General features: G+C 53.6%; 1 protein-coding gene across 2 annotated transcripts; it reads right to left on the bottom strand.

Moving 5' to 3' along the window:
- Positions 1 to 226: 226 nt before the first annotated feature.
- Positions 227 to 22309, bottom strand: TFR2 (transferrin receptor 2). 2 transcript variants are annotated; one of them, XM_030797246.1, is made up of 19 exons: positions 22193 to 22309; positions 21693 to 21945; positions 21403 to 21589; positions 13399 to 13539; positions 13212 to 13323; positions 12984 to 13106; positions 12037 to 12153; positions 11761 to 11900; positions 10857 to 11020; positions 9189 to 9308; positions 8287 to 8369; positions 8136 to 8199; positions 7970 to 8037; positions 7807 to 7883; positions 7640 to 7724; positions 7327 to 7554; positions 6826 to 6966; positions 6185 to 6277; positions 227 to 936 (listed from the first exon to the last, which is right to left on the bottom strand). In XM_030797246.1, the coding sequence occupies exons 1-19, from the start codon at positions 22223 to 22225 to the stop codon at positions 667 to 669; spliced, it is 2499 nt and encodes an 832-aa protein (XP_030653106.1). In that variant the 5' UTR covers positions 22226 to 22309; the 3' UTR covers positions 227 to 666. The 2 variants fall into 2 exon arrangements, with proteins under 2 accessions (XP_030653106.1, XP_030653107.1); XM_030797247.1 differs by lacking the exon at positions 6185 to 6277.
- Positions 22310 to 22660: the final 351 nt, after the last annotated feature.

The following is a 22660-nucleotide window of genomic DNA, read 5'->3' on the forward strand; positions in this document are numbered from 1 at the left end:
AGCAGGTGGTCTTTGGAGAAGGGACCTTCGGTATCTCCTTAGGCAGTTTCCTTAAGTGATAGAAACAGCTCAGTTTTCCCCATGGAGACAGCATTCCTGTGTGCACCCTCTCTGGTCCCTTCTGCCCAATTCCCTAGGTCTCCAGGAAGGGATGATGGGATGGGATGGGCATGAGGGTGAGGAAGAAGCATGAAGGCGCTTATCAATAACAGATGTCACCAGGTGGTTTATTGACATCAGGTGGTTTATTGATGTTGAAACTCCATGCCCCTTTCACCACAGACCATCTGTTGGCCATAAGGCTATGGTGCCAGCGATCTCTCCCACTAACAGAGCTGGCCAGGTCCCAGGGCCTAGCAAACCTCCCAGAGTGGTCTCTAGGTATGGAGGACCCCAGAAAGGGGAAGGGGCTGTGATTGAAGGGATGCTACTCTCAGATTAACTGACAGTATGACCGTCGCATTAGGGTCAGCTACACTGCAGGGCTGGGGTGTGTGGATATCTGTGCTGGGGTCTGGGCTCCGTGGAGAGACGTGTAGGGGTAATGAGAAATTAATCAGCAATGAGAGGTGCACTCTGAGCCACCTCTCTGACCCTGAATCATTCAAGTGAGGAGCAGAGGAGCTCTTGACTGGGGGACAGGAGGATGCGAGGATCCCCAGGGCCTCAGAAGTTGTTATCAATGTTCCAGACATCCCCGCTAAGCGCATTGGCTGCCCCTTGCAGCGTCCAAGTGAGCAGGGCTAGCTGACGCCGGAAGCGGCTCTCCTGGAAGCCAGTGGAGGAGGTGGCCCCGGGGGTCCCGGAGCAGTTGGAGCGCAGCAGCCGCAGGTGGTCCAGCAGGGCGCCCAGCGTGTGGTCTCCGCGGCCCATGAAGATGTGGCGGAACGGGGAGTCGGCTGGCGACACGTACTGGGAAAGGAAGTAGAACTCCACCTGCGCAGAAAGGGGGATCAGGTCAGGGTTGGGGGCTCTGACTCGGGAGCAAAGGCCCGAATCATCCTTCCCGCCAGCCAGTCTCTTTGTTTTTTTTGTTTTTTGTTTTTTGTTTGTTTGTTCTGAGACGGAGTCTCGCTCTGTCACCCAGGCTAGAGTGCAGTGACACGATTTCGGCTCACTGCAACCTCCGCCTTCAGGGTTCAAGCGATTCTCCTGCCTCAGCCTCCAGAGTAGCTGGGATTACAGGCACCCGCCACGACGTCCGGCTAATTTTTGTATTTTGAGTAGAGACGGGGTTTCGCCATGTTGGCCAGGCTGGTCTCGAACTCCTAACCTGAAGTGATCTGCCCGCCTCGGCCTCCCAAAGTGCTGGGATTACAGGCGTGAGCCACCGCGCTAGCCCTCCCCTTCTTTCTATCTCTAGAACCCCTAAAGCCTGCATGTAGTTCTCCTGAGTCTTCCTTCCTCACCCATTCAGTGAATGCCCAAAGCCTCAAAGAACAATCTATTGCCCTGCTATTCCTCTTCTTAACACCACACCTCCCCACACGGAGTCATTCTCCACCTCCACCAATGTCCACAGCCCAGAGACAAAGGTCAAGGGGACAGCCCAGTCCTCATGAAGAGCCTGGCTTTCCTCCCTCTGACGCAGCTGCTGTTCCCTCTTTCCTGAGACGGCCTTGCTCCTGACCTAATCTCCCTCCTTTCTGCCAGCCTCTCCTAGTGTCTTAGCCTCTCCTAGCCCCCTCTCTGGTTTGTTCTGCTTCCACCCATGGGCAGGTCTCAAAGTTCCACCTCCCTCTTCTCTGTACCTATTAAATTATCATTGCCTGGGCACCACCCCAGTAAAATCAGAATCTCTAGGGGGTGATCTCAGATGCTCACATCTTTTATTTTTAGAGATAGGTTCTCACTGTCACCCAGGCTGGAGTGCAGTGGTACAATCACAGCTCACTGCAACCCAAACCCCAGAGTTCAAGTGATCTCCCTGCCTCAGCCTCCTGAGTAGTTGGGAGTGCAGGCACATGCCACCATACCCAGCTGATTTTCAGATGCTCACATCTTTTTAAGGCCTCCATCATTCACTCACAGAGCTCATCTGTGCCCCTGATGTCAACCAGGACCTCTGCGGGGACAGATGCCAAATCTCCCCACCCAATGACCCACTGGAATCCTGCCCTCCAGCCATCTGGACCTCCCCGCTGGGTTTGGGAGCACCTGGACATATCAGTACCAATCTCTTCCCAAACCTGGGCATTGGGCCCACACTCATGTGGCCCACGGTCTCTTCTGCAGGTGTCAAGCTCTCACCCTCAAAGGGGAGTGAGCATGGGGTGAGCACAGGCTTTGAAGGTAGACTACCTGGCCTCCAATTTCGGCTCTTCCACTTATTAACTATATGATTTCCGGTAAGTTTCTTAGCCTTTCCTAGCCCCCGTTTCTAGATATACTAGCAACCTCAGCACTGGGGGAAGCAAATGAAATAAATCCCCTAGCATGTGGTAACCTTCTATTATGGCAACTGCAGACCAGCACGGTGGCTCATGCCTGTAATCCCAGGACTTTTGGAGGCTGAGGTGGATGGATCATCTGAGGTCAGGAGTTTGAGACCAGCCTGGCCAACATGGCAAAACCATGTCTCTACTACAAATGCAAAAAATTTAGCCAGGTATGCTGATGTGCCCCTGTAATCCCAGCTAGTCAGGAGGCTGAGGCACAAGAATAGCCTGAACCCGAGAGGCGGAGGTTGCAGTGAGCCAAGATTGCGCCACTGCACTCCAGCCTGGGTGACAGAGCAAGACTGTCTCAGAAAACAAAACCAACCAAACAAACAGGCCGGGCACAGTGGCTGATGCCTGTAATCCCAGCACTTTGGGAGGCCAAGGTGGGTGGGTCACGAGGTCAAGAGATTGAGACCATCCTGGCCAACATGGTGAAATCCCGTCTCTACTAAAAATACAAAAATTAGCTGGGTGTGGTGGCACATGCCTGTTGTCCCAGCTACTCAGGAGGCTGAGGCAGGAGAATAGCTTGAACCCAGAAGGTGGAGGTTGCAGCGAGCCGAGATCACGCCACTGCACTTCAGTCTGGTGACAGAGCGAGACTCCGTCTCAAAAAACAAATAAAAACAAATGGTAACTGCTATTTTATTATTCTTCTATTCTAAGACAACTATTATTATTATTCTCCTCCTCTTCCCTCAGCATCAAATCTGTCAATTTCTCCTCCTAAACACCTGACATCGGTCCAGTCCCCACCTATGAGCATTTGCTGCCACCTGCCACTCTCAAGACATTTGCAATCTGACCAAAATCACTCTTAAAAACTCCACTTTGTTGTCTGGCATGGTGGCTCCTGCCTGTAATCCCAGCACTTTGGGAGGCCAAGGTAGGAGGATTACTTGAGCTCAGGAGTTTGAGACCAGCTTGGGCAACATATGGAAACCCTCATCTCCACAAAAATTAAAAAAAAAAAAATTAGTCGGGTGTGGTGGTGTGCATCTATAGTCCCAGCTACTCAGGAGGCCAAGGTGGGAGGATGACTTGAGCCCAAGAGTTCAACACCAGTCTGGGCAACACAGTGAGACCTCATTTCAAAAACAAAAACTCCCAGCCGGGTGCAGTAGCTCATGCCTGTAATCCTAGCACTTTGGGAGGCTGAGGTGAGCAGATCACTTGATGTCAGGAGTTCAAGACCAGCCTGGCCAACATGATGAAACCCCTTCTCTATCAAAAAAAAAAAAAAAGTAGGCATGGTTGTGCGCGCCTGTAGTCCCAGCTACTCGGGAGGCAGAAGTGGGAGAATCACTTGAACTTGACAGGCAGAGGTTGCAGTGAGCCGGGATCGCGCCACTGCACTCCAGTCTGGGCGACATTAAGACACTGTTCCAAAAAATAAAGAAAGAAAAATGAATAAAAATAAAACTCCCCTTTGCTCACATCACCTCTCTGCTCAAAAACCTCTCTAATTTCATCGATGCTAAGACCCTTAACATCCAAACTTCTAATCCTCTTGTTCGAGGCTCCCCATGGTTGATTGATAACACCATTTGGTGGTCCCCTCCCCTCTGCTTCTCCATGGGGCCCCTGTTCTGGCTCTGCTGGTCCACACCCTGCTTCCAAGTAAAACCAGACTGATTTCACTGCCACACCCGAATTCTGGTCTCTCCGCCCTGCAATGTCCTCTTTACTTTGCATCAATCCACATCCTGCCTGTTCTTCAAGATCCAAGTCACAGTCTAAAGTCGAGGTCAGCAAACTTTTTCTGTGAAATGCCAGATAGTAAATATTTTAGGTTTTGCAGGCCATGCTGGTTTTATTGCAGCTACTTAACGTTGCTGCTATTACACAAAAGTAGCCATAGAGAGCGTGAAAACCAATGAGCATGGCTGTTTCAATAAAACTTTATTTACAAAAACAGGGAGCAGAGGCTCACGCCTGTAATCCCAGCACCTTGGGAAGCTGAGGTGGGAGAGTCACTTGAGCCTAGGATTTTGGGACAAGTCTGGACAATATAGTGAGACCCCATCTCTACAAAAAATTTTAAAAATTAGCAGAGTGTTGTAGTGTGTCCTCGTAGTCCCAGCTACTCAGGAGGCTGAGGTGAGGTGAGAGGATTGCTTGAGCCCGAGAGGTGGAGATTGCAGTGAGCCCAGATCATGCTACTGCACTCCAGCCTGGGCAACAGAGCGAGACCCTGTCTCAAAAACAACAACAACAACAACAAAAAACAAGCGGCAGTTTGAATTTGGCCAATGGGCAGTAGTTCACCAACCCCTGGTCTAGAGCCAAAAAATTCACTGGGTCTGGCCCAATCCTGTATTGCAGGCTCTGAAGTCCTGAGTCCTTTCCTCTCCATCCCTGAGCCTGAGTCATGCATCTTTTTTTTTTTTTTGTGAGACGGAGTTTCGCTCTTGTTGCCCAGGCTGGAGTGCAATGGCGTGATCTTGGCTCACCGCAACCTCCATCTTCCGGGCTCAAGTGATTCTTCTGCCTCAGCCTCCTGAGTAGCTGGGATTACAGGCGTGTGCCACTACGCCCAGCTGATTTTGTATTTTTAGTAGAGACGGGGTTTCTCCATGTTGGTCAGGCTGGTCTCGAACTCCTGACCTCAGGTGATCCGCCCACCTTGGCCTCCCAAAGTGCTGGGATTACAGGCGTAAGCCACCACGCCTGGCCTAAGTCATGCATCTTACACACAGGTCCCTTTTATCCCTGGTGGGGACAGGGGTATGGCAACTTTGAAAGGCGGGTGTCTTTTTGTCTTCTGGATGCTAACACAGCTGAGGTTAAACCAAGATCTGTGAATGAGAATGAACCATACCCAACCTATTGCCTCACCCCAGGGTCACCCCTGTTCCAGTAGAGGAGACAAAGGTTAAAGAAGAATGAATGGCCGGGCGCGGTGGCTCACGCTTGTAATCCCAGCACTTTGGGAGGCCGAGGCGGGCGGATCACGAGGTCAGGAGATCGAGACCACGGTGAAACCCCGTCTCCAGTAAAAATACAAAAAATTAGCCGGGCGTGGTGGCGGGCGCCTGTAGTCCCAGCTACTCGAGAGGCTGAGGCAGGAGAATGGCGTGAACCCGGGAGGCGAAGCTTGCAGTGAGCCGAGATCGCGCCACTGCACTCCAGCCTGGGCGACAGAGCGAGACTCCGTCTCAAAAAAAAAAAAAAAAAAAAAGAAGAAGAATGAATGGAGAAAGAGATATAAGAAGGAGAGAAGGCCGGGTGCAGTAGCTGACGCCTGTAACCCCAGCAATTTGGGAGGCCGAGGCAGGAGGATCACTTGAGGCCAGGAGTTTGAGACCAGCCTGGGCAACGTGGTAAAACCCTGTCTCTACAAAAAATAGAAAAAATTAGCCAGGCGTCGTGGCACGTGCCTGTACTCCCAGCTACTAGGGAGGTTGAGGTGGGAGGATCACTTGAGCCCAGGAGGTGGAGGTTGCAGTGAGCAGAGATGGTGCCACTGCACTCTAGCCTGGGCAAGGGAGAACGAGCAAGAGAGCAATAGGTTTGTAAATGGCCAACGGGGACAGGCAGAGGGTACAAGCAGGAAAATGCAAGGAGGAGAGAGAACATGAGCCTCCAAGGGGTAGCCATGCTCACTCTGAAAACCGTGAGTGCGTGTGCACAAGTGGCTCTGTGTACACTGCAGTTCCCAGCTCACCCCACACTCACTGAGGACGATCCTGTTTACTATTTTGCCCTGCAGACTTTTCCCCATGGCCACAGTCCCTACTCACCCATTTCTTGAGATCAAAGGGTTGAGAGGTTGAGTTCTTGGAGTGAGGAAATGGAAGGAAGTGGAGGAGTTGCAACTGGAGGTGGGATGTGGGCTGCAAAGGATTCAAAGCTAAGCAGAAGGGATTGGTGAGGGAATAAGCTCTTGTTTAACTTTCACGTGACACCTCCTCCAGGCAGCCTTTCTGGATGTCACCCATTTCATTACCAGAAGAAAAACAGCTCTCTATACTCTGAATATCTTTAGCCTTTTGCACGTCCCAGCCTGTAGCCTCGTACTGTGGACCAGTGTGGACATGCTTTTTCTTTCCAGAAGGGTCGAGGAGGCAGTGGGAGCTATAGGAGGGGAGTCAGCGGGGAGGGGTGGAGGAGGGTGGATTGTCCCAGTTCTGCCAGGCGTAAACCAGGCGACTGTGGCCAAGGGGCTGGCCCTCCCTGTCCATTTCATCACTGATCGCTCGGGTCCTCCAGCCTGACCGATCTATGGGCACTGCGTGTCCAGGACTGGGAAGAGAGCATCCAGAGCATCCGGACTGTGTAGGCGGGGAGAGAGAGGAGGGCGCAGACGGGGCCAGGTCCAGGAGGCGGAGCGCCAGAGGAGGGGCGGGACACTGGGGGCGGGGCGAGGAGGGCGGGGCCTCACCCGCATTATGCGCACGTTGTACATGCGTGTCAGCCGCTCGTCTCTCTCCTCCGAGCTGTAGATCTCCTGCCGCAGCTTCTCCGCCGCCCGGATGTAGTCCCCCCGCGCCGAGTACACCCACTGCAGGGTCAGCCCGCGGGCCTGGGGGCGGAGGCGCGGACTGAGGCTGGCGGCAGGGGCCAGGACCCCCGCCTAGCATGGGGACAAGGACCCCCGCCTAGCATGGGGAAGGGGGCTGGGACCCCTGGCCTGGCAGGAGGGAGGAGGTAGACGAGGACAGAGTGCTGGAGGCAGGAGGAAGGGAGTGGGGAGAACATCCTGCACCTGCCAGGTTGGGCGATGGCACATGCTGGGGGCTAGGAGACTGGAGGCAGGGGGTTAAAGGGCTGGATTGCTAGAGAGGACCTAGACCCCAGGGATTGCAGAGAGAAGGGGCTGGACCCCTGGCCTGGACAGTGCTCCCCACTCCCAGAGACCAAGAGTGGGGTGGGCCTCTTGAACCTTGAGGTCCCCAGAGAACTCGTTGAGGTTCCCGATGTGCCTGAGGACGACGTCCCCGTAGCGGCCGAAGTCGAGGGGCAGCAGGCGATCGTGGCTGAGCCGGATGAGGAGCTGCCCTGCGAGCTGGGCCACGGCCTGGGCCACGGCGGGCAGGCGGCCTTGCAACACCTTATGCAGGTTCTCATAAGTGTCCTCCTTTGTGTGCAGGAACGGGTAGGCCTGGTCGTCCTGCCAGGACAGGGTGGACGCTGGGGCGGAGGCAGACAGGCTGAAGGACTAGCGCTGTGTCTGGGGCAGGGGGAGGACGTCTCACCTCCGTGAAGGAGAACTCGACGGCAGGGACTCCCACAAAGGCCGTGAAGGAATAGGCACTGCTGTCCATGGGTAGAGGCCGGATCCTGGGGGCAGGTGGGTTGGAGAGATCTGTGGGTTCAGGCTCCCCCACATCCCTCCCCAGCTCTCCCTACCCCCCCAACTTACACCTCAGCATCCCAGCTAGGATTGGTGAACACCACCTGTTCATAGAGAGTCTGCCCGCTGTGGTTGGGAGAATCCACCTGGGGGTGGGGGGAGGGCACTGATCAGGCTCTGCTCCTCCCCGCAACCTACTCCCCTTCACCCCCTATTCCTGGGGTGCTCTTGCCTGCTTCAGGACACTCTCAATGAGACTTGTCAGAAGGGGGCTGGTCTTGGCATGAAACTTGTCATCCCCTGGAAAAAGGGGAGGGGAGGGATGCCAGGCTCAGGGCTTAGCCCCAGAGGCAAGGGTGGACCCCAGGGGGCCAGGTGGTGGCACTGCCCCAGCTCACCCAGCACTGCGTTGTCCAGGCTCACGTACACTACGGCTTTGAGGTGCAGCACGCTGAGGTAGCCCTGTGGGTGGTTGACCAGTGTGGAGTGGGAACCCCCCACCCTCACCTCTCCCCACTGCCTAACAACCTGCCCAGGACCCTGCATCACCTCTAGCCACTCCGTGGAGCCCACGCTCCCAAAGTCACCACCGTCCCAGCTGATGAAGAGGAGACTTCTGCGGGGCCGGAAGCCTGGGGGCAGAGGGGAAGGAGGACAGGCTTAGCAGGGGCCAAGCAAAGACCCTCCCCTTGCCTTCTTCTGCCCTGGTCCCCCAGGGTCTCTGCTTCTCTGTCTCTCTTTCTGAGACAGGGTCTCACTCTCTCGCCCAGGCTGGAGTGCAGTGGTGCAATCATGGCTCAATGTAGCCTTGACCTCTCAGGTTCAAGTGATCCTCTTGCCTCAGCCTCCCAAGTAGCTGGGATTACAGGCATGAGCCATCACGTCCAGCCCAACATGCTTAATCTTGACACAGACCCATGGACTATGATTATGATTCATATCACTTTTTTCTTTTTTCTTTTCTTTTTTTTTTTTTTTTTTTTGAGATAGAGGCTCATTCTGTTGCCCAGGCTGGAGTGCAGTGGTGCGATCTCCCCTTACTGCAAACTCCGCCTCCTGGGTTCAAGTGATTCTCCTGCCTCAGCCTCCCTAGTAGCTGGGATTACAGGGGCCCTCCACCACACCTGGCTAATTTTTGTATTTTTAGTAGAGGGTTTCACCATGTTGGCCAGGCTGGTCTCAAACTCCTGACCTCAGGTGATCTGTCTGCCTCGGCTTCCCAAAGTGCTGAGACTACAGGCATGAGCCACCGCACCCGGCCTCACTTTCATTTTTAGGTGAGGAAATAGAGGTGAAGTGACTGGCCCAGGGCCACTCAGGTACAATGTGGATGCCGAGGTCCAAGTGACCACTGGCCAGTCTGTGTCCCTCACTGCCTCTCTGCCCTATCCTCCTCGGGCCACAGGCCCACCGCTGCCTAGCCCAGGCCCAGGCCCTGGCCCTGATCTTACCATTGCTCACCATGGAGGAAAAGGTCCGCACCAGCTCCAGGAGTATAGCTGTCCCCACAGCGGATTTAGCTGCTCCTGGACCCCACGCATCCCTCTGGGCCCCGATGACAACGTAGTGATCTGGGGAGGGGATGTTTGGGACCCACTTCTGATACTGGCAGTACCCAAAGTCTACCCCCTGCACCCTGGGGGCATCCTCCATCAGCCTGTATCTCTCAGCCCATCACATTCGGACAACCCCAGCCCTGCAGTCCCTCCAGTCCCTAAAGAGGGCGCCTCCCACTGCTTGGCCCTTCCCCGATAGCGTGCTCCTTCAGCTGGGTGCCTGCGGTCATTCTGGACTTAAAGGGTTTCTGTCACCCAGGCTGGAGTGTGCAGTGGTGTGATCATAGCTCACTGCAGCTTCAAACTCCCTGGCTCAAGCCATCCTCCTGCCTGAGCCTCCCAAGTAGCTGGGACCACAGATGTGTGCCACCATGCTCGGCTAATTTTATTTATTTATTTATTTATTTATTTATTTATTTATTTTTTGGAGTCTCGCTCTGTTGCCCAGGCTGGAGTGCAGTGGCGCGATCTTGGCTCACGGCAAGCTCCACCTCCCGGGTTCACGCCATTCTCCTGCCTCAACCTCCTGAGTAGCTGGGACTACAGGCGCCTGCCACCATGTCCAGCTAATTTTTTTGTATTTTTAGTAGAGACGGGGTTTCACCGTGTTAGCCAGGATGGTCTCGATCTCCTGACCTCATGATCCGCCTGCCTCGGCCTTCCAAAGTACTGGGATTACAGGCGTGAGCCACCGCACCCGGCCCATTTCTTTTATTTTTAAATTTTTTGTGAAGACGCAGTCTTGGCTTTGTTGCCCCATCTGTCAATTACCTACTTTGATTCTCCACCGCCATCCACATCTAGCTATGCTTGAAAGGGCCATCTATCCTATTTAATCTGATCTGATCTTTCTTTCATGCTTGAGTCTTTCTTTCTTTTCTTTCTTTCTTTCTTTTTCTTTTTCTTTCTTTCTCTTTCTCTCTTTCTTTCTCTCTTTTCTTTCTCTTTCTCTCTTTCTTTCTCTTTTTTTTTCTTTTTCTTGAGACAAAGTCTTGCTCTGTAGCCCAGGCTGGAGTGCAATGGCACAATCTCGGCTCACAGCAGCCTCCACCTCCTGGGTTCAAGTGATTCTCCTGTCCGAGCCTCCGGAGTAGCTGGGATTACAGATGCGTGCCACCACGCTCAGCTAATGTTTGTATTTTTAGTAGAGACGGGGTTTCACCATGTTGGCCAAGCTGGTCTCGAACTCCTGACCTCAAGTGATCCACCTGCCTCGGCCTCCCAAAGTGCTGGGATTACAGGCGTGAGCTACCACACCCGGCCCATGCTTGAGTGTCTATTACAACATCATCCAACGTAGGCTTACTCACTTCCAGTGCTGGGGAGCTCACTACTGGGCAACAACCCCCATTCCATCACTAGACAGGCTGGAAGGTGAGGTCTCTTCACTGCTGCCACCATCAGACCCAGTTCAGCCTCAATTTACCAGCTTCCCTCCTCTGGGCACCACTCCTGTCCCCTCTTGGGGCCTCCTGCACTAGCCCCCTATCTTGCCAGGGTGTATGGGCAGAAATTCCCCCCAGCCCACCACAAGCTGTGAGTGGTACTGGACACACAGCATACCTGGCTCTGAGCGGCCTTCGATGCAGCCGAAGATGTTGTTGATGGGGGTGGAGGTCCTGTGATTGTTGACCACTAGCTGCAGTCCTGGCCCGGGGCCCAGGTGATAAGGGGAGCCTAGGAGGCTCCCCTGCCATTCCTGGGGGGCCACAGGGCCTTTGAGCTTCCTGGAGAGGAGGAAGGCAGAAAGGGGGAAGTTGTAGAGACCCAGAAGAGTCCAAATCACTCTTTTCCTTCTTTCTTTCCCTCCCACCCTTTCTGGCTCCAGATCGCTGCCTCTGGACGCTGCCTTGGTAGGGCAGTGCAGTCAGGGCTGCCTTGGATGGTTCTCAGCTGAGGTAGGTGTGCAATCCACTGGGAACTTTGGTCGCCAGACAGTAGACCCTGGAGAAAGGCTGTGTCCATCCAGAAGAGTCACTTTTTTTTTTTTTTTTTAAGAGTCAGGGTCTCGGCCAGGCATGGTGGCTCACGCCTGTAATCCCAGCATTTTGGGAGGCCAATGTGGGCGGATCACTAGGTCAGGAGTTCAAGACCAGTCTGGCCAACATGGTGAAACCCTCTACTAAAAATACAAACATTAGCCGGACATGATGGTGGGCACCTGTAATCCTAGATACTAGGGAGTCTGAGGCAGGAGAATCACTTGAACCCAGGAGGTGGAGGTTGCAGTGAGCCAAGATTGCACCACTGCACTCCAGCCTGGACGACAGAGCAAGACTCCATCTCAAAACCAAAAAAGGTCAGGGTCTCTCTGTCTCCCAGGCTGGAGTGCAGTGGTGTAGTCATGGCTCACTGCAGTCTTAAACAAGAGTCACCTTCTTCTAGTTCACCCACAGTCACCCTGTGGCCTCGCTGCAGCCTCCCTCTCTCTGCCTCCCCCTCTCCTGGTCCCCAACACTCTCCTCACCTCAGCAGGCGGGAGGCAATGTCTGCACTGATGGGCTGGGCTGGGATGCTGGGAAGGCCTGATGATGCAACTGGAGGGAACTGGGTTTGATTGAAGGAAGGGAAGCCAGGCGTGTAGGGGTCTCCAGTTCCCAGGTGCACCTGCAGGGAAAGGGGTGCCCATGCAAAGCTGTGAGCTGGGCTTCCAGGAAAAACGAAAAACATGCCAGCCCCATTCTGAGCAAGAAGGTGTGGCCTGGGGACCTGGGAACAGCACGGCCAGCCTCCCCAGACTCACATGTCCATACACTGCCTGCTGGCTGGACAGGCTCGGCTTGGGTGGGTCCTGGGAGAAGTCTGCTGGCTCTGGGTATATGAGCACTCCTTGAGCCCCGAAGTCCTGAGCATTGGCCACCTGGGGAAGAAGGTGACTAGAGGACTCCTTCTCCCAGAAAAAAACCCGATTCATAAGGGCAGGAGAAATCAGGAAATGGCAAGGCCTTTGCTTGCAACTGTCCATCCCACGGAGAGGATGTGGGGGCACCACCTGGCCTGTGTCTTCCCAACCTCAGCAGCTCCTGGGCAGCCCTCAAACCCCACTGGGCCCCAGCGTACCCCATGTTTCTGTTCCCTTCCCCATCTGATTTCCCCCAACCCCCAATTTGTTCCCAGCCAACTTTTTCTTTCTTCCTTCCTTCCTTCCTTCCTTCCTTCCTTCCTTCCTTCCTTCCTTCCTCCCTCCCTCCCTCCCTCCCTCCCTCCCTCCTTTCTCTGTTTCTCTTTCTTTTCTTTTTGAGACAGAGTCTCTTTCTGTTGCCCAGGCTGGAGTGCAGTGGCACGACCATAGCTCACTGCAGCCTGGCACTCCTGGGCTCAAGCGATCCTCCCACCCGAGCCTCCGGAGTAGCTGGGACCACAGGCATGTGCCACCAGCCCAGCTAACTAAAAAAAAAAAAAGAATTTTTTTTTTTTTTTTTTTTTTTTTTTTTTTTTTTTTTTTTTTTAGTAGAGAGGGGGTTCTCACTGTGTTGCCTTGAACTCCTGGCCTCAAGCGATCCTCCTGTCTTGGCCTCCTAAAGTGCTGGGATTGCAGGTGAGAACCATCGTGCCCAGTTTATATTTTCTTACCATCCATCCACATGGTTCTTTCCTGTCTCCCTCTCACAGCACCCTGAACGATTCTCACTGGCAGTCCGACCCTCCGGTTCCCGGGCTCACGCCCTCCCTCTGTCCAGGGACACTTACCTTCTGGGCGAAGCTGATCACCCCCACGCGCACCAGCAGCAGGCGGCCCACTGGGTCCACGCCCCTGGCCCGCAGGTCCTGCAGGTCTTCGGGCCGCCCGTAGTGGGCGTACACCAGCTCTCCCTGGGGACACCAGGATGGTGAGGCGCGCTCCCCGCGTCCCTCCTTCGAGACCCAGGAAAGGGCTCGTGCCGCGCCCCATCCTAGGAGCGGGCAGGGGGTGCTCACCGTGACGTTGCCGATGGCGCTGTAGGGGCAGTAGACGTCAGGGTCCTCCAGCGGCAGCTGCTCTCCGACCTTCCCGGCCTCATCGACCCAGTGCAGGGTGTTGGCGTGAGCCCTGGGGAGTGGGGCTGGTGAGCGCCCCGAGCCGCGTCCCTCTCCCCGCGCGCCCCCCGCCCGCGCGCGCACTCACGGGTCCGGGAATTGCAGCCCCACGTAGTGCGTGTCGGTCCACACGTGGTCCAGCTTCTGGCGGGAGAGCGCCGCGCGGAGGTCCTGAGTCAGAGTGGCCATCCCGGCCGAGCCTGCCACCCGTTCCCGAAGGCTGGTTTCCCTAAGCGGGGAGAGGTGGGGACTTTTCTGGGCGCCCGGAGGAGAGGGAGGAAAGACGGAAGGTTGCCAGAGACGTGCGGTCGCCAGGGGCAGGGGCGGCGAGGGGTTCCTGAGTTTAGGAAAAGAGCTCTCCCCGCGGACGCTTTTTTTTTTTTTTTTTTTTGAGACGGAGTCTCGCTCTGTCGCCCAGGCTGGAGTGCAGTGGACCAATCTCCGCTCTCTGCAACCTCCGCCTTCCTAGTTCGAGCCATTTTCCTGCCTCGGCCTCCCTCGTATCTGGGATTACAGGCACGTGCCATCACGCCCGGCTAATTTTTGTATTTTTAGTAGAGACGGGTTTCACCATGTTGACCAGGTTGGTCTCAAACTCCTGATCTCAGGTGATCTGCCCGCCTCGGCCTCCCAAAATGCTGGCATTACAGGTGCGGCCTCCCAAAATGCTGGCATTACAGGCGCGAGCCACAGTGCAGGGCCCTTCGCGGACCCATTTTCTCCCATCACCACCAGGGCGGCGCCCAAGAATCTCAGGACCTCCTTCTGCTTAAAACCTGACTTCCCATAGCTGGGGGTCCTGCCCATCATCCTGTAGGTTCTTCCCGGCTCAAGTCACCTCTAGTCACCTTCTTCCCCAGGTGACCAATGCTCAGGACTTCGGGGCTCAAGGAGTGCTCATATACCCAGAGCCAGCAGACTTCTCCCAGGACCCACCCAAGCCGAGCCTGTCCAGCCAGCAGGCAGTGTATGGACATGTGAGTCTGGGGAGGCTGGCCGTGCTGTTCCCAGGTCCCCAGGCCACACCTTCTTGCTCAGAATGGGGCTGGCATGTTTTACACACACACACACACACACACACACACACACACACACACACACACACGGCACCCAAACACTTTTCTTCAAAAGAGCTAACTGGGCAGGCAGCAGACCCTTCTCATCTCCCCCATCCTCCACGTGGGCCTTGTGGAGACACTTTACACCAAGGTACCCAGGGGAATCACCGGTTCCTGGGCTGGAGCCATCCTCCCGCCTCAGCCTCCTGAGCAGCTGGGACTACAGGTGTACGCCACCAACTGCTGATTTTTAAAAATTTTTTTGTAGACAAGAAGTCTCTCTGTGTTTCCCAAGCTGGTCTTTTTTTTTTTTTTTTGAGACGGAGTCTCGCTCTGTCGCCCAGGCTGGAGTGCAGTGGCGCAATCTCGGCTCACTGCAAGCTCCGCCTCCCGGGTTCACGCCACTCTCCTGCCTCAGCCTCTCCGAGTAGCTGGGACTACAGGTGCCCGCCACCACACCCGGCTAATTTTTTTGTATTTTTAGTAGAGACGGGGTTTCACCGTGGTCTCGATCTCCTGACCTCGTGATCCGCCCGCCTCGGCCTCCCAAAGTGCTGGGATTACAAGTGTGAGCCACCGCGCCCGTCCTCCCAAGCTGGTCTTGAACTCCTGGCCTCAAGCGATCCTCCCAAAGTGCTGGGACTACAGGCATGAACCATGACGACCCGCCCCATATGTGTATTTAAAGGCACATATCAAAAGGGTGAGATGAGATGCTTATGGGAAGGGGAGTGGGGAGGATCACTCAGAGATGAGGCAGGAAAATTAAATGGGAAAGGAAAGTCCTTTAACTGACCCATGAGTACACTGTATTATGGTCTCAGAAGTATGATCAACTCCATTCTTTACACCCAACCTTAAAAAAAATCCCCTCCAATCTAATCATGATACTATATTGTTCAAAACACTCCAGTTCTCTCTCTTTCCTCTTAGAATGAAATTCAAAACAGTAAAGTAGCCAGTATGGCCCTTTAGGGCCTGAGCTACATCCACCTCACTGGCCACATGGACCGTCTTTCCCTTCCTCCAAGAGGCCACCATCTTCACATTTCAGACCCTTTGCAAGTGGTGAATCTCAGCCTGAATGTTTTTCCACAGTCTCTTTGCCTGGCAAATTACTCATCTTGTCAGTTTAGACTCGTCAGTTCCTCAAGGAAGCCTTCCCTGAACTGCAATCTAAATCAGGACCCTGGTTATAGTCTTTTCTTACACCTTTTTCTTTTTTCTTTCTTTCTTTCTTTCTTTCTTTTTTTTTTGAGACCGAGTCTCGCTCTGTCGCCCAGGCTTGGGTGTAGTGGTGCAATCTCAGCTCAATGCAACCTCTGCCTCCTGGGTTCAAGTGATTCTCCTGCCTTAGCCTCCTGAGTAGCTAGGACCACAGGCACCCACCACCACACTCAGCTAGTTTTGTATTTTTTTAGTAGAGACAGGGTTTCGGCATGTTGGCCAGGCTGGTCTCGAACTCCTGGCCTCAGGCAATCAGCCCGCCTTCACCTCCCAAAATGCTAGGATTACAGGTGTGAGCGACGGCACCCGGCCCCTTTTCTTTTCTTTTTTTTTGGAGATAAGGTCTCGCTCTGTCACCCAGCCTGGAGTACAGTGGCATGGCCATAGCTCACTGCAACCTTGAACTCCTAAGCTCAAGCCATCCTCCTGCCTCAGCCTCCTGAGTAGCCGGGACTCTAGGCATGCACTACCATACTGGGCTAATTTTTTATTTTTCTTTTAAAAAATTATTATTATTATTATTATTATTATTATTATTATTATTGACATGGAGTTTCACTCTTGTTGCCCAAGCTGGAATGCAATGGCGCAATCTCGGCTCACTGCAACCTCCACCTCCCAAGTTCAAGTGATTCTCCTGCCTCAGCCTCCCAAGTAGCTGGGATTATAGGTGCTTGCCAACATGCCCAGCTAATTTTTTTTTTGTATTTTTACTAGAGACAAAAAAGGGTGAAACAGGGTTTCACCATGTTGGCCGGGCTGGTCTTGAACTCCTGTACTCAGGAGATCCACCCGCCTTGGCCTCCCAAAGTGCTAGGATTACAGGCGTAAGCCACCATGCCTGGCCAAATTATTATTATTTTTTTTAAGAGATAGGATCTGTCTATGTTGCCCAGGCTGGTCTCAAACTGGGCTCAAGTGATCCTCCCACCTCAGCCTCCCAAAGTGCTGAGCTCACAGGTGTGAGCCACCACACTGAGCCTCACATCCTTTGCTTTTCTTTCAAAGCAATGATTCCAGTCGTAATTATGTAGTTGTGAATGATTGTTAGTTTAGCATTGGTTTTCTCCAGTGGATTGTAAGCACCATGAGAACAAAGTTAGACTGTTTTAGTCTCTGCTATCTCACCACCACCTGCTTAGCTTAGTACCTGCCACACAGTAGGTGCCCCAAAATATTTGTTGGATAAATGAATTAATTACTTAATCATTGTCACCTCCAGTCCAGGCATTCCACTTCCCTGGTCACACCCTGAATCTTTTTTTTTTTTTTTTTTGAGATGGAGTCTCGCTCTGTCGCACAGGCTGGAGTGCATTGGTGTGATCTCAGCTCACTGCAACATCCGCCTGCCAGGTTCAAGCGATTCTCCTGCCTCAGCCTCCCAAGTAGCTGGGATTACAGGCATGCACCATTACACCCAGTTAATTTTTGTATTTTTAGTAGAGACAGGATTTCACCATGTTGGCCAGGCTGGTCTCAAACTCCTGACCTCAGATGATCCATCTGCCTTGACCTCCCAAAGTGCTGGGATTACAGGCGTGAGCCACTGTGCCTGGCCCATATCCTGCATCTTGTCATTACCCGCACTCCATCTCTGGAATACTTATCCATTGAGGATCTACTGAACATCTAGTAAGTGCCAAGCACTGTGGTAGGTGCTGGAGACTCTGAGATAGACAGGACGTATTGTATCAGGAAGTTTTCAAGGTTCCAGAATCCTACTCTCTGACTAGACCTTGTCAGGTTCCAACTCCCCCAGTTATCCTCACTGTACCTGCTCTTCAATCCCATTGAACATGACAAATGTCCTATAGCTCCACGTTTATCATCTCCCCCCACTTTCTCTTCCCTCTCCATCCCACCCAGAGCCACGTTTCACTCTTGTTGCCCAGGCTGGAGTGCAATGGCGCGATCTTGGCTCACCGCAACATCCTTGCTCTCTCCCCAAAACTGCTACTTTTGCCTCAGTGCCACACCCCGCTTCTAGACCTGTCAAACTGTCTACCTGTACCCAGACGACCAAATACTGCTCAGCCTGTACCCAGACGACCAAATATTGCTCAAAAAAATAAAAGTAGCCCTGAACAGGCTGGGCACCATGGCTCACGCCTGTAATCCAAGAAGTTTGGGAGGCCAAGGTAGGAGGATTGCTTGAACCCAGGAGTTCGAAACCAGCCTGGCCAACATGGTGAAACCCTGACCCTAAAAAAGAATACATAAATTGCCGGGCCCAGTGACTCACACCTGTAATCCCAGCACTTTGGGAGGCCGAGGCGGGCTGATCTCCTGAGGTCAGGAGTTCGAGACCAGCCTGACCAACATGGAGAAACCCCATCTCCACTAAAAATACAAAATTAGCTGGGTGTGGTAGCGCATGACTGTAATCCCAGCTACTCGGGGGGCTGAGGCAGGAGAATCACTTGAACTCTCGAGGCGGAGGTTGCGGTGAGCCGAGATCGTGCCATTGCTCTCCAGCCTGGGCAACAAGAGTGAAACTCTGTCTCAAAAAAAACAAAAAAACAAAAACAAAAAACCGTAAATTAGCTGGGCGTGGTGGCTCACGCCTGTAGTCCTAGCTACTTGGGAAGCTGAGGCACAAAAATCACGTGAAGCCGGGAGGCAGAGGTTGCAGTGAGCTAAGATCACGCCACTGTACTCCAGCTTGGGCAACACAGTGAGAATCGGTTGCAAAAACATAAAAATAAATGAATAAATCCTGTCCCCAAATAATAATAATAATTTTGAAAAAAGAAAAATGAAAAATTAGCTAGGCCTGGTGGCCCCTCCCTGTAGACCCAGCTACTCGGGAGGCTGAGATGGGAGAATCACCTGAGCTTGGGAAATCGAGGCTGCAGTGAGCCCAGATTGCACCACTGCATTCTAGCCTGGGTGACAGAGCAAGGCCCTGTCTCAAAAAAAATTAATGTAATGTAATTTTTTTTTTTTTTTTTTTGAGATGGAGTTTCACTCTTGTTGCCCAGGCTGGAGTGCAATGGCACGATGTTGGCTCACCGCCACCTCCCCCTCCTGGGTTTAAGCGATTCTCCTGCTTCAGCCTCCCGAGTAGCTGGGATTACAGGCATGCGCCACTACACCTGGCTAATTTTGTATTTTTTTTGTTTTGTTTTGTTGTGTTTTTTTTGAGACAGAGTCTTGCTCTGTCGCCCAGGCTGGAATGCAGTGGTGCGATCTCGGCTCACTGCAACCTCTGCCTCCTGGGTTCATGCCATTCTCCTGCCTCAGCCTCCTGAGTAGCTGGGACTACAGGCGCCCGCCACCACGCCCAGCTAATTTTTTGTGTTTTTAGTAGAGACGGGATTTCACCATGTTAGCCAGGATGGTCTGGATCTCCTGACCTCATGATCTGCCCACCTCGGCTTCCCAAAGTGCTGGGATTACAGGTGCGAGCTACCATGCCTGGCCTGTAATTTAATTTAAAAGCCCTGAGCAGGCTGTGTGCAGTGCCTCATGCCTATAATCCCAGCATTTTGGGAGGCTGAGGTGGGAGGATTGTTTGAGGCCAGGAGTTTGAGACCATCTAGGCAACATAGGGAGACCTCTTTTCTACTAAAAAAAATTTAAAAATCTGGCTGGGCACGGTGGCTCACACCTGTAATCCCTGCACTTTGGGAGGCCGAGGTGGGTGGATCACCTGAGGTCAGGAGTTTGAGACCAGTCTGCCCAACATGGTGAAACCCCGTCTCTACTAAAAATACAAAAAATTGGTTGGGTGTGGTGGGGGGCATCTGTAATCCCAGCTGCTCGGGAGGCTAAGGCAGGAGAATTGCTTGAACCTAGGAGGCGGAGGTTGCCATGAGCCGAGATCGCACCACTGCACTTCAGCCTGGGCAACAGCGAAACTCTGTCTCAAAAAAAGTAAAAAAAAAAAAAAAAAATAGCCGGGCATAGTGGCACACATCTGTAGTCCTAGCTACTTGAAAGGCTAAGGTGGGAGGATCACTTGGGTCCAGGAGTTGGAGGCTGCAGTGAGCTATCAAGTCGGCACTGTCTGGGTGACAGTGAGGCCCTGTCTCAAAAAAATAAAGCCCTGAACATTGTTGATCCACAGACTTAAGGTCTTTCAGCAGGTGAACCCAGCAACATATCAAAAGAGTAATCATACACCTTGATCAAGGTTAGCGTTGAGCTCAGGAAGATAAGGAAATCTATTAACACAAATTACTATATAAACATTAAAGAAGAGGCTGGGTTCAGTGGCTCATGCCTGTAATCCCAGCACTTTGGGAAGCCAAAGCGCTTTGGCAGATCGCTTGAGCTTACGAGTTGGAGACGAGCCTGGGCAACATGGCAAAACCCTGTCTCTACTGAAAATACAAAAATTAGCCAAGCGTGATGGCGCGCATCTGTAATCCCAGCTACTCAGGAGGCTGAGGCATGAGAATCACGTGAACCTGGGAGACAGAGGCTGCAGTGAGCCAAGATTGCACCACTGCACTCCAGCCTGGGTGACAACAGCGAGACTCCCAAAAAATCAATCAATCAATAAAAGTCTCAGTGAGCTAGGAATGAAAGGAAACTTCCTTAATTCAATTTTAAAAAGCTGTCTGGAGCACAGCAAAGTTCATTCTTAATGGCAAAGTATTATAAAAGCATTGCTATTAAAGTCAGGAAATAGGCAAGGATACCTACTGCCACTGTTACCTTAAATTCATGTCCTCTCAAATGCAATGAGAAATGAAAAAAAAATGTAGAAGGTATAAGCATTGGAAAAGAGAATCTCCATCTCCTACTATCTGTAGCTTAGCTGATTACCTCCTAAGAAAACCCAGGTGAATCCACTGAAAAATTACTCCCGTCCCTAAAGAGGGCTATGGGTGGACCTAGCTTCTGGATCTGCACCCACAAATGAATTTGCTTACTTGTTTTTCTTTTTTTCTTTTTTTTTTTTTTTGAGATGGAGTCTCGCTCTGTTGCCCAGGCTGGAGTGCAGTGGCGTGATCTCGGCTCAATGCACGCTCCACCTCCTGGGTTCAAGCCATTCTCCTGCCTCAGCCTCCCGAATAGCTGGGACCAGAGGTGCCCGCCACCGTGCCCGCCACCATGCCCGGCTAATATTTTGTGTTTTTAGTACAGACGGGGTTTCACCGTGTTAGCCAAGATGGTCTCGATATCCTGACCTAGTGATCTGCCCGCCTCCGCCTCCCAAAGTGCTGGGATTACAGGCATGAGCCACTGCGCCCGGCCGTTATATTGTTTTTGAAACAGGGTCTCGCTCTGTCTCCCAGGCTGGAGTGCAGTGGCGCAATCTCGGCTCACTGCAACCTCCGCCTCCCTGGCTCAGGCGATCCTCCCCCGTCAAGCTCCCAAGTAACTGGGACTACAGGCACTTGCCATCATCCCCAGCTAATTTTTGTATTTTCTTTAGTAGAGACGGGGTTTCGCCGTATTGCCCAGACTTGCTTGCTTGTTTTTCTGGTTCCCTAGAATGCACCTTCTCAGAACCCCTCAGCGCTCCCTGCTCCAAATCTAGGCGCCTGGGTGAGGCACTCAAGGCTTTTCTGGGTCTGTCCGGTCTGATACTGGATGCTGCACCCCTCTGATCTCAGACAGTCAGCTCCCTCACCTCCCAAATATGCCACCATCAGAGCCTCAGTCCCCTGGAACCTCAGCTCCGAATGCCTACCATCCTTCCCAGGACCGCTGAACAGGGGGGCCATGAAGGCAGATGGGAGGACTCAGGAGGGGGACCCAGACACTAGAGGCCTGGGCCAGGAGGCAGGGGGGCCCAGTCTGAGAGGATGAGGGGAGGGACACTCGAGAACAGGATGGGGCAGGGCCATCCCTACCTGATGGTGTCCTCCAGGCGCCCCTCCCCCAGGAACTGCAGGAACATGGCCTGGAGGTCGCTCCAGTACAGTGTGCCCCGGTGGGAATCCAGGTCGGGCTCATAGTTGACATCTTCACTGACCACCAACACGGAGTCTCCACATGCCTGGCAGGACCCTCGGAAGGCGACGTAGCCCAGAAGGAAGGCTGGCAGGTGGCAAGATAGGGATTCTCTTTGTGCCCACCTCTGGACCCCAGAAATCTCCCCCATCCCAGGCCCTTCACTTCTGGGGAGGGGGACAACTCTCACCCCCGGTGAAGATCAGCAGGGCCGTCAGGACCAGGTAGGGGGCAGCCCTCCGTCCTGCTGCTGCCCAGGGAATGAGGTTTGGCTGCCTGGGTCTAGAGCCCAGGGGCTCAGGGCCCCTCAGCTCCATGGGGCAGAAGTGGGCCAGTGTCTCCGCCCCCTCCTCCTCGTCTTCCTCTTCCTCCACCAGGTGCCCTTTCCGGGGGCCTTCCACACGCTGGTAGACGGTCTGAGAGGATCTTGGGGACAGTTGTTGCTGTGCGGGCGAGGTGGGCATGAGATTGGGGCAAGAGGCCTGGGGGGTGGGGAGGCATCTGGCAATAATGAGGTCAGTGACTTGGGGGTGTCAAATGAGCGTGGTGGTGGGGGCACGGGGGAGGGGCAGGGGTGGGAAGAAGAGAGGTCAGGACATGGTCCAGGAGGGGCAGCCTCAGGGGCTTGGGAGGGGGCTGAGGGACTTAGAGAGAAGGCCTAAGGGGTCTTCCCAATCCCACTAGTCTTACCGCTCTCTGGAGTAGACCCCAAAGCCGCTCCATGCTTGTGTCCCCTCCTGAAGCCTGCAGGCTGTCCCCCAGCGATAAACCGATAAACCGTTTGTGGGAGCCCTAGGAGGGCCTCTTATCAGCCCTGGCAGGCAGCCTGAACCAAGGCTGCTCCTCACCACCCCCAAGGGTGGGAGCACAGTCCTGGCCTCAGTCCAGCCTTCCAGACGTGGCCCCCCGGTCCAGGCCAGAGCACAAGGGGCTGTGCTCTCCCCTGCCAATCTCTCCACAGCCCCACGCCTGCCTCCTCCCTGCAAAACAATCAGTTTTTTGACCTTGGGGCGGACTTTGGCCTCTTAGTTCTCATCAGGGGTGGGGGAAGGGGGCTGATAGTGGGGGAGGGCAGAGACATGGGTGTCCCTTCCCCTCTCCTGCTTTTACCCCTCCCTGGATCCTGGGGACCCCTTCCTAAGCCCCGCCATGCCCAGG

Source organism: Nomascus leucogenys, chromosome 17 (genome assembly GCF_006542625.1).
Source record: "Nomascus leucogenys isolate Asia chromosome 17, Asia_NLE_v1, whole genome shotgun sequence".
Lineage (NCBI taxonomy): Eukaryota > Metazoa > Chordata > Mammalia > Primates > Hylobatidae > Nomascus > Nomascus leucogenys.